Consider the following 11560-nt stretch of genomic DNA (forward strand, 5'->3'; position numbering starts at 1 on the left):
TGGTCGGAGAGACTTGAACAAACACTTCTCCTGATCGCTGCTCACGGAAACGAGCGTCGCCGGTTCAAACTTCTCCAGACGCGGACGTTTACGCACCAGGAAGCTCAGGCAGGAAATAAAGCAAACGAAAGAAGACTTCCTCAAACAAACAAGCGTGAAGACATTTTGTTTCTGTTTGGGACTGGGAGCATGAATACAGACTCAGAGGAGCAGGAAGACGAACTGCTCGCTCTCGACAGTATCTTTGGTTCAGGGGAGTTCGTCCGGAATGAGTCGAAGTCTTCCGGAGAAATCCGAGTGTCCGTGGAGCTGCCTGCAAACTTCACTGTTGTTCTGAAGGAAGGTAAATAAACAACTACACAAACAATGAAGATCTAATATTAACAGCATGTTCAACATTACTGCTCAGGTGTATGGATGCTGAATGAAATGTGACTGAATTACATGTAGACATGTTGCTTTTTGTGGAAGAAATTTACTGCATTTTAGGTCACATTATAAATATGTCATATATCATATAACACATGGAATCTTAAAAAAGCATACACACCTGAAACTAAACAACATTTAAGGGGTCAAATAGGCCAAATTTAAGCAGCCAAATGGAAATACAGTAAAGTAGAGCCAACAGTTATACCATAATTATGTGAGTTCAGTATCTGAGTAAATGCAATCCTACGTTTTTCATCTATTTAATGTTCCTCTGTTGTTTTTGTCTCTCTGAGGTCAAACACTGAGGAAGTATGAGATATCATTCCTTCCACCGCTCCTCCTGAACTTTGAGCTCCCTGAACACTACCCATCCTCATCCCCGCCCTCTTTCACCCTCACCTGCAGCTGGCTGACAAACACACAGGTAATCAATAGAAGCATTTACAGCGCTACTGCTGACATTTACAACCGCGAGGTGAGTAGTTCCAGATGCTCAACTGAGATTGCATTAGTCTATTTGCTTCTCTCTGTCCACAGCTCTCTGCACTGACTGCTCAGCTCCTTGATCTCTACCAGGCGTTGGGAGGCACTGTGGTGCTCTTCTCCTGGGTGCAGTTTCTTAAAGAAGATGCCCTCACATTCTTGGATATTCAAAATGTGCTGGAGCTCCCCAATGATGAGTATGAAGGCCAGGACACACCTAGTGCTTCAGTCTCAGAAGCAAACCCTTCGACCTCGTCACTGCTTTCTTCCAGCTCCTCTGGCGAGCTAGATCAGACTGGACAAGGAGCTGCTTCTCTGCCAGTCCCCACCAGAGAACCACTTCAAACTGAAGACGAGATACTGTCTGGCCTCACTCCGTCACAAATTCTCATGTCCCAGATCCTGATCTACAATGCAGACCAGAAACAGAAAGTGTTTGACGGCACAGTGTTTGAATGCAGTGTGTGTTTTATGGTCTTCCTTGGTTCAGTGTGCGTACAGTTGTCCGAGTGCGGTCACGTCTTCTGTCGGGCATGTCTAGCCGAGTTCTGCAAGGTCCAGATAACAGAAGGGAATGTGGAGGCTGTCACCTGTCCTCAGGCAGACTGCACTGCCAGCCCTACACCTGCACAGGTACGGCCTTTAGGTACAGTCTTTGAGGCTTCTGGATTCCTGACTTTTTTTTTTTTATAGCTGAATAAGTGCTTAGATCTTTTACATGAATAAAAGTAGTGCTCCATAATCCACGTCAAATCAAAGGCATTTAAAATTTCACTATAGTAGAATTATAGAAGTATTACCCTATGTACTGAAAGTTAAACAGTCAATATATAACAGTCTTTATCTCTCTCTGTCCTCTTTACTTTTCTATTTTCTACTAGGTGAAGAGTCTAGTTGGAGACGACCTGTTCAGCCGCTATGATCGTCTTCTGCTACAGTCTAGTCTAGACCAAATGCCTGGTGTGTTTCTCTTATGTTCTTGTAAAGCTAGAGATGGATTTAAATCCTTTAAACAGCAGAGTGACTATAACTAAGATTATTTAAATATGTTTTTCTCTTTATAAAACTCATTTAATGTCGCTTTGGGTTTCTCTGCTCATGTCTCCCTCTCTCCGTACACAAAGATGTGGTGTACTGCCCTCGCCTTTCCTGCGGCTCGGCCGTCATTCGGGAGCAGTCCGGCACCGCAGCGCTGTGCTCGGTGTGTCGCTTTGCCTTTTGTGTCACCTGCAGAAAGACGTACCATGGGCCAGACGACTGTATGGGAAAGAAACAACAGACAGTAACAGATGACCAGGGAGACCATATGAACCTGCCGGAGTCACATGGTACTGTAACTGTTAAATACTCATAATTCTGACACAGCAACATTAGTAAAATGACACAGTGTGTTTTTATACTACTCTGCTGTGTGTGTCTCAGAGGGGATAAAGGCTCTGTTGGATGACTATGCCAATGGCAGTAAGGAGAGGAAGCAACTGCTGGAGAAAAGATACGGCCAAAGAATATTGCTGGTAACTGTGGAGGAGATTATGTCTGAGCAGTGGCTGGCCACCAACACCCAGAACTGCCCTCACTGTTACTCAAAAATACAGGTTTGTATTTACTGTGGCTTCAGAAGATATTCAGGCCTGTTCAGTTTGAGGGCATTGTTAAATGTTTTATAAATGTGCTCAATAATCCATAACAATCTCATATTTACAAATGTACTTGAATCAGGCTAACTTCAGAGAATCTCCATAGTAACTTAATTCAGCTTAATTAAAGCTGCTTTCGTGCAAATGAAGCCAGGATGAGTGGATAACCACAACACAGGAACACAGAATAAATCTCCATAATAACTAAACTGTGATTAATTCATCCGGCATTTGTGCAACCAAATCAAGAATAAGTTCATCCAGGATATCTGGAAAATCCCAGCTTAATCCCTTACACACACAGACAAAATTGTTCGTACCCTTCCGTTAAACAAAGAAAAGCCACAAAGGTCACTGAAATAACTTGAAACGGACAAAAGTAATAAATAACAATTTACTTAAAATTAACTAATGAAAATCAGACAAAATTATTTTGAGTTGTGGTTCGATAGAACTTTTTAAAAAACAAACTAATGAAACTGGCCTGTACAAAAGTGATGGTACCCCTAGAAAAGATGTAAAATTATTTAACTACAGGGACATGTTATACTAATGTGTATAATATACCCATATACAGTCATTCTTATCAAAGTGTCTTGAGTAGGAATCAAATAAACACAAATAAAAAAGTATTTTATGATCTTTCATATCTCATATCTCCTGTTACTTTTAATATAGAAAGTTTTCTCTGATGCGTCTCCATCCACAAAACGCACATTGGCCAAGAGTTGAGTTTGTCCACTAATATCAGTAGATTTAGCAAAGCAAATTCTTACTTAAGAATAAATTAAATTAAACCACACTTTCGATGTCTGCAGACATGTCATCAATACGTCTGGAAATTGTGTTATCTGAGAGGGACTTTGTCTATTTCTTTAACCGCTTCAGGTCCGTCTCATTTACAATGGCGTTGCAGGCGGGAAGTATTAATGACTCTACCACAGTATGGGACTTTTTTTTGATTTAGCTACAAGTTCAGCAACGTAGTAGTTAGCTTTAAGGGCTCTCTCATTTACCTTTGTGGTTCTTCTCATAAAAGTTACGCAGGCGAACAAAATAGTTCACCTTTTTGTTTTGCAGTGAAGGGTGTTTCGTTTGGAGATGGCATTTAAGCCTCTTTGGGACCATAGCACTGTTGGCTAACTTCTCCATCACTGTCACCGTAGTCTCACTAGGCACAATGCCACTGTCACTGCCACCTGTCGCATCCATGCATCACCACCTACTGATATGGAAGAGCGTTACATGATTACTCTGCCGGTCCCTAGACAGCACAGACACTCGACAATGGCATAATATTTGCAGACAATAATTAATTCGTTTTCAAAAAATGTTTTTTAGACCAATTGGTGAAATTGAATCATTTTCCCACGGCACACCTGACGTTTTCTCACACTAGTGTTACAGTGTTTTCATACACAGTGGTTGAAAAACACTGCTATAATTAGTATCACAGGTTTCTTTACACTCGTAATCAGTCAGTCTATTTAAATGGTAAAAAGTGGTCACTGTGCTGTTCATGATGTGTACATCATCACACAGCACATGAACCACAGAAAGCTAAAGAGAGACTTGTCAGTTGTTCCAGCATGATGTTCCTGTGACTACAGTTGCTACAGACTACATGACTCAAGCTGGAGTTGGCCAATTGGAGATTTTGCTGGAAGGATCTCAGCAGCACTCCACCAATCAGTCCTTTGTGGCAAAGTGGCAAGATAAAAGCCACTGAACAAAATTTGACAGCCCAAATTAGACTGGTCAGAACTGAGGGAAGGATGAATGCAGCTAAACAGAGAAGTGCTCGAAAATAATTGTTTTAGAGTGAAACTGGGGTCACGGTTCAGCTTTTAGTGCAACACTGACTCAAAGCAAGCAGCCAAAATAAGGCTGAATTGTTTCAGAAGTGGCCCAATCGAAGCCCAGATTTAACCCAACAGAGAGACCTGAAGATAGCAGGTCACAGACACTTCCAATCCAGAACTGGAGATGATCTTTGTTTCTTCAAAGTACTGAATTAAGTTTCTGAATACTAAAAATAATGCAGCTGATCAAACTTTGGAGCCCCACAGGGTCTGAATACGTTTTTTTTTTTTTTTTTGGTGGCTATTTTTGTTGATTATTGTATTGTTTAATTTCTAATAATATCAGTTTTATCCCTTTACAATTATAAATACAATATAAAATGTGCAAAAAGTGAAGGGGATTTATTGCTTTGTGAACTGTTTAAACTAATATTAATCTGTTAAGTTGTTGTGTTTTGTGCTGTAGAGGGACGGAGGATGTAGCTTGATGACATGCTCTCGGTGTAGAGAGTTGTTCTACTGGGCCTCAGTCGCCGGACGGCCAGCAAAAGGTTCACGTGGACACTTTTGAAGTGGCCCCTGCTCATCCTGCCAATATTGCCGACGCTAATCCTTCAATAACTTTTATGTACTTTTAATGATGTTCTATAAAACCATATAGAAAGTCATATCATTAAAGATGATACTAAATGATTTGTATATAGTGTATTGCATATAGATGGTCTCTTGCTAAAGCAAAAGTCATTTCAAAATTTCCATTTTCTCTCATCTTACTGTCGCTGATTTCTGTTTTATCTATTTAGCATAGGACTGCACTGTATGTTCCACTTTTTTGACCTTAGAGGGTGCTAAAGATCCACTTTTGGTTATGTCTATGTATGTTATGAAGGGATACGTTTAGCAGCAGCAGAGATTTTGTTTCAGTCACTTTTAACTAACTTCTAGATCATCACTACATGTAAAGCACCTTTCATACAGATACCTTTCTTTCAGATGGTAGAGTATGTACTGTAAAATAAAGTATGTATGGTTGAGGAATGTATTTCTGTTCTCATTTTATTTCTAAATAGATTTCATTGAAAGTTTTATTCATTTAAAATTGTTTTTTTGGTGCTACTGGCCCAGAAGACATTTTGATGGTTCAGTTCCTTTAAATCCCTGTGAAACAGTGGAATTATGTATAATGATAAATAGAGATCTGCAGTGACTCAAGATCAAGACCAAAGTATCCTTTAAACATTAAACAGACAAAAGAAAACTAAATGATTAGCCCTCTGACAATTGATAGGCAGTAATGTAACGTTCCATATAATCATAATGTTTGATGTTGTAATGTCAATTTTAAAACAAACTATTCGTCATCTTTCTATCAATGAGTTCTGTTTTGGTCTTAAAATAACCCAATATTGTTCTGTTATAATCAGCAGAGGGTGCAACATTACAACAATGATAGTGAATTCCTCCCTTAGGTTATATCAAAGACTTCATTTTACACGCTTTATCATTCACTATTATTAATAATAAAACTACACATTTCTGAAATATTTTGTGATTGACAGCTCGTAAAACCTGTCCTGTCTTTACCTTTGTGTAACAAACACAAACTGTTTCTACTAAAGCCATAAACCATCCCCAGTTATCATCTGGGTACCCCTAGGGCTGATTTTTCAATATAAAATCAAGTAATTGAAAATGTAAAATCAGTGGCTCACCTAGTTTTTTATGTAAAATATTCCCAGTTTTACATCATCATGTATCGCAATTGCAGTTTATGTTTATAGATATGTATATGTTTATAAAACAATTCCCTCCAAAAGGTAGCTATTGGGTGTTTGTATCTACTTCCTGCTTTTGACTCCCTCCCTTCCTCCACTGTTCTGTCATAACAGTGGAACAAAGACCCCTGTTGCATGTCCCCAGGCTGTCTGAGACATGAGCGGAAATCTACAGCTGCCTCTCATATTATGCCAAGAAATACTCTCTCTTTCTCTCTCTCTCTCTCTTGTTGTCCATCTTTGTGTGCGTGTCTCTTCCAGGAAAAATCCAGTTTCCACACAGGGGTCATCACTTCCTCATGAATGTCTAAACAACTGTTTGCCTTTCCGACCCACTGTCCTCTAGCAGGGCTTAGGGCACTGGAACCGGGGGCGCTGGACACGTGTTTGTAGTTGTCAAATCTCTGGTGTAAAAAAGAAACACAGCAGAAATATAAGGAGAAATTAAACCAAATATTAAAAGAGTGAATAAAGCTAGTCTCATTTTATCTCTACTCTATCATAATTTTGACCAACAATTTACCATAAACATTTGATCTTTCACCAACAACTAATGATATTTTTCAGTTCCTGTTAAAAAAAATGTACTCAAGAGTGATTAGACAAAGCTATCACTACATATTTTTATAAGAGTAAATCCACACTGAACCATATGCAGCAGAAAGCTGCTGCTGCTGCTGCAGTGCTGCCAACTGTGCTGTGGTTTGACATTTTTAAACATGTTGCGCTCGTGGCCACATAAAAAGACAGTCATTTGTCAAAAGGCAAAACACCTGCAGTGAAATCACTGATTGGGATGAAGCCACAGGTGCAACTTGCATGAACACACAGAGACAAGTGCAGCGGCAGTGATCCGCTTTGAAATAACCCGTCATTGATTTTTTGGTCAACGGCAAGATTTGACTTGAGAAAACGCCTCAAGAATCATATCTAGATATGCCACAGATATATTTTGATGTCCTCTTGGGAAGATGTGTCTTGGAATTGTAAAACAGTACAGAAAGAAAAAATAGAACCATTATGTATTAAAGAGTAATTTTAAACAACACTGATACTAATATTCCAACTGTGTTAATCACATTACATCAGTACTGAGTTCGAATCTGTTTGAGACACGTTAAAAAAATGACAATTATAACCAACTAAATAATGAATTTAAAAAAGGCTACAGCTGCTTGGTTTGTAACACAAGCAGCAGCTGATAAAGGTGGAGCAGATTTTAATGACTTCATATATTGACAGGCCAGTGGCTGGTTTCATCCATTTTACAAAATGGATCCATTACCTGTCAGGTTGACCCCTCTACAGTCTTACTTCCTCTCTATGTTTATTAATGTGTTAGTGTTGAAAACATAAAAGTATATAGTAATTAACTATTTCCCTAAATTTAGTTTCAAATATAGATTTCATTGGCCAGTTTAAAAATAAGTTTTCATTCTGAACAATTGTTTTTTGAACCAATCAGAACAAGAGAGCGTTATGATTTCAGCTCTATAGGAAGGTTCCTATGTTATCATCATGTTGACGTCTGAGTGAGTGAGAGAAATGCCAATTATCTACTTGAACTGTGCCTGGAGCAAATTGCTTGTTAAATCTTTTTGAGCGGCAACGACAGATGCATAAATGTAAACTGATCCTCTACAGCTAAACATTTAATATAGAAGATTAATAAGTGATGGAGTCTGTTTATGTTCTCAGACAGTGGTTAAATTAGCTGTTTAAAAAGTGCTGTTTTCTAAACCACTAATCTTCATTAGGGTGTTCATGGGAAATTCCATTATGTATTAGCATCAAGCTAATAGGCTAGTTTCCATCACATCATGGCACGTTTTCATTGTCATTTGACTGAAAATATAAAACCAAAATATTTATGTTAATTAAAAATTTACATTAACTTAAATTACATGCAAAGTAGATTTAGTAGTGAATCACAAAACGTAAACATATACTAAACCAAGCTGGGCAGACTAATGCTGACACTCCGTATCACAGAGTACACGTTTGTGGATTATCACTAAAATCTAATAACTAAAACCTGAGGCCAGATTTCAGGCAATCTGTACATGAGTTTATTTTTTTATATCCTGCTGACAAACAAAGAAGCTAGCGGGGCCCCAAGAACAGCTTTCCTGGCAGAAGTAATAACAAGGAATAATGAGTAAAAGCTGTTTATCAGATGTTGTCATAGACTACAGAGAGCATCTTCTCGACAGGAGCCAAAAAGAGCATCAGTTAACAGAACTGTTATTTCCCTGGTACGAGCTGAGCCATGAAAAAGAAACACGCATTCACTCATGCAGCTCGGTTATTAATATGGTCTGCACGTTTATTTATCTGTCAGAAAACACACACATACACATCAAAAACCAGTCGTCCAGGCATCCGTTCAGTCAGTCAGTGGTATACTGTATGTATATTGGCAACATTGTTCAGAGGCACTGAAAGTGTGCTGAGGTTTTCACAGACACTACACGAGTATTTACTGTTCTGCAGGGGCACTGCTAGGAGGTTTGAGGCCCCTGGCAGTAGATGGAGGTGAGGGGGTCTTCAATTCTGCCAGTGTACAAGACTGACTCAGTCTGCAGACCAGGACACATGGGATTTTATGTGAGGAAAACAAAACCTACTCTATATATCGTGAATGAGAATAACATTAGAAATCAATGCAGCTGCAGCTCGACAGGCACAAACAGTATCCTGTATTCAGGCGATTGACTGATTGATTGATTGATTAAGAGTGAAAGCAGAGGGGAGCAACTTGTATGGCTCAACAGGATACATGTTAATTAAATGTTAGAGCTGATGAGAGGCATATTTCTGAACTCAGAGCAAGGCAAAGCTATTTCTTTCCCACTGTTTATATTCTTTAAGCTAAGCTATTCACCTTCTGGCTCAAACTCCACAATTAATGCACAGTGAAAAGGCAAATTATCCCTCCAATAAATGATACCAGACACATCCTGCTATAAAACAAATAACATTTTGTGTCCAAGTCGGAAAGTCATCCAGGTGGTACAAAAATCACTGGACCATTGTTTTGATAAAAAAAAAAAAGACTGCCTGTCCCTCATTTTGGACAGTGGATGGTCTCCCACTGCTGGTGAGCATTAACATCCTACTGTTCCTGGCAAGACATGGACTGAAAAACCATTTGAAAACCCATTATCCTGTCGTTTGGTATTAACTTTCTTTAGACATTAAACAAAGTCTTTCACCATTCAAGTTAAACTGTGTTCTTAAAATAGTTTAAACAGCGTTTCCTTTAATAACTTTTCATGCTCTTTGGATTTTAAAGAAGCCAGGTCCATTGTATCTGAACATTTGAAACGTTTCACATTTCATTGTCAGTGTTTTCCTTCAATGCACATGATCCAATGCTATTGCTTTTTACAGATTATGGTGCTATTTGTTTTGACTAAACTCTTTCCCATGTATTCTGGTCTGATCAGACCAACAAAGCAACACGTGGATAAACACACAGAATTACAGAAATGATACACATACATAACAGATTCAACATCTCACCTTGTAAACATTATAAATTCATAAAAACAAAATGAAAATGAAAGGCAAATAATGTTCATTTTAGCAAAGTCTACACTTAAACTAGACAACACACATTAGCTTAACTTCCCTTATAAACACCAGTGTCTTTTTTATATTGAGTGCAAAAATTATGTTTCTTTCCGGTGCCCTCACGTTTCTAACAAGTCATATAAACCTCATGAAACATTCTTCAGAGCGTCCTCACTGTCATATTTTCTCTCAAAAGTAGAAACATCGCAACAGTTATTAAATATGACTTTACTCATGCGCAAAATAAAGCAAATACAATAAATACGGTGCAATATGTAAAATGTCTTGTAATGTAAAATTTACAATGAAGCAGCTGAGGACTAACTCAATTTATGATGCTGAAACACATCAGCGTTCAGATAATAGCATTGGTTAATAACGGTGAAAATAATAATTATGAGTATGTTATAGTTACTTAATAAAGTACACACTCACGCACACACAAACAAATAATAGTACTTATTGCCCAAATATTTAACCTGTTACCTGCCTTTGTTTTTTCCTGTGGTTTCTTCTCAAATGGTTTGTTGGTTGTTGACTCCAAGTTTATTCAACCAATTAAGAACCTCAAATAGACAATAGTGTTTTAATGGCAACAATATCCATCTATAAAGAAGTCTCATATAAAAAGAGCAGTTTACTAGCATGGTTTAGCCCATTAACTACAAATTGTGTTTACTATGCTATTGCAGACTAATTAGGAGCCTGATGGGAAGTTTTTGAGTTGTTGCCATTGATGAATTAAAATGAACAAAGAGATTTAAAGTAAAAAAAAAAACTTAGACATGTGTTGTTGAGTGAGTCCTTTTTTAGCAATTAAGTCTGATACTTTTCTAAAAACAATCAACTGCTCTGGAGGTAACAGTCACAAAAATCATAAGAAAATGCCCTTATGGCTAAAAGCAACATGATAATAAAACACATGTGAGGAGCCACTAGTTGATTTACCAGATAAGAAAGACAACAGAATTTCTGCTACACAAAGTCACATTTATGTTTTATGACTTTTCTCTAATTGTCACTTTATTTCCTCCTGCTACCACCCACCTCCAACCCTCGGTAAGTCACCTCAACCTCCCACTAGGTTCAGCAGAGTCCACTGGCAGTTTCCCACTTGGTCTGGTTTGGTAATATAGACTATAGACTTTATTGCTTAATAGCGCAAAGAAATGGATTTCTCTAGTGAAATTCTAATCTAGATCTAGGTGAACAGCAGATATCATCTAGTTCAATAAATAATAATAAATAAATATCAATCTCTGGTTGAACGGCTTAGGCCTTAACCCAAGTCTCGAGTAGATTCTACCACATTTTAGGGGCCATAAGCCAAGGAACTACAGCTCCAATTGGTCCATTTCCATGACTGAACTGAACCAAAATGGTTTCCTGACTGTTGTCTAATGTAAAGGCTCATTAGGACTGCGCAAGCCTGTTCTCTTCCTGCAGTCTCCTCATGTCCTCCCTTCTTTCGCAGCTTATTATTTTACGCACTTGCTGAAGGTGTTCAGTAGCTGCATTGGAATATGGCTCTTATTATAAATCCAGGAGCCTGTCATCATAATAAAAGGTTATGCTATCAGGGCTTTCATGTAAGACAAAGCATGTTATTTCTAGGAGGAGGAGGAGAGCTATTAACAGACTGCATCTCTCTCAACTAACGTGAAGAACTGCTTCTCCCCCAAAGCTTTGGTTACAGCTCTGCTTTCATCAGCTCCTCTTTATTCCGTTTTGATTAAACTGTACAGCACAGTGCGCTAATAAACAGCCCAGCATTAAATTTCCTATGCTCGTTTGGCTGTCTCTCTCTAGTCCTCCCTCTCTGGCATGTTTAAATCCCTAAACACACAGCACTTTG

The 11560-nt window shown here is 38.4% G+C and overlaps 1 protein-coding gene across 1 annotated transcript; it reads left to right on the forward strand.

Annotated features, from left to right (window-relative positions):
* Window positions 1-162: 162 nt before the first annotated feature.
* LOC113152524 (E3 ubiquitin-protein ligase RNF14-like) lies at window positions 163-5396 on the forward strand. The gene is made up of 7 exons (XM_026345820.1): window positions 163-343; window positions 726-856; window positions 970-1548; window positions 1797-1875; window positions 2040-2243; window positions 2338-2510; window positions 4821-5396. Exons 1-7 carry the CDS (start codon window positions 190-192, stop codon window positions 4923-4925), a joined length of 1425 nt encoding a protein of 474 aa, XP_026201605.1. The 5' UTR covers window positions 163-189; the 3' UTR covers window positions 4926-5396.
* The last annotated feature ends 6164 nt before the right edge of the window (window positions 5397-11560 follow it).

Source organism: Anabas testudineus, chromosome 4 (genome assembly GCF_900324465.2).
Source record: "Anabas testudineus chromosome 4, fAnaTes1.2, whole genome shotgun sequence".
NCBI lineage: Eukaryota > Metazoa > Chordata > Actinopteri > Anabantiformes > Anabantidae > Anabas > Anabas testudineus.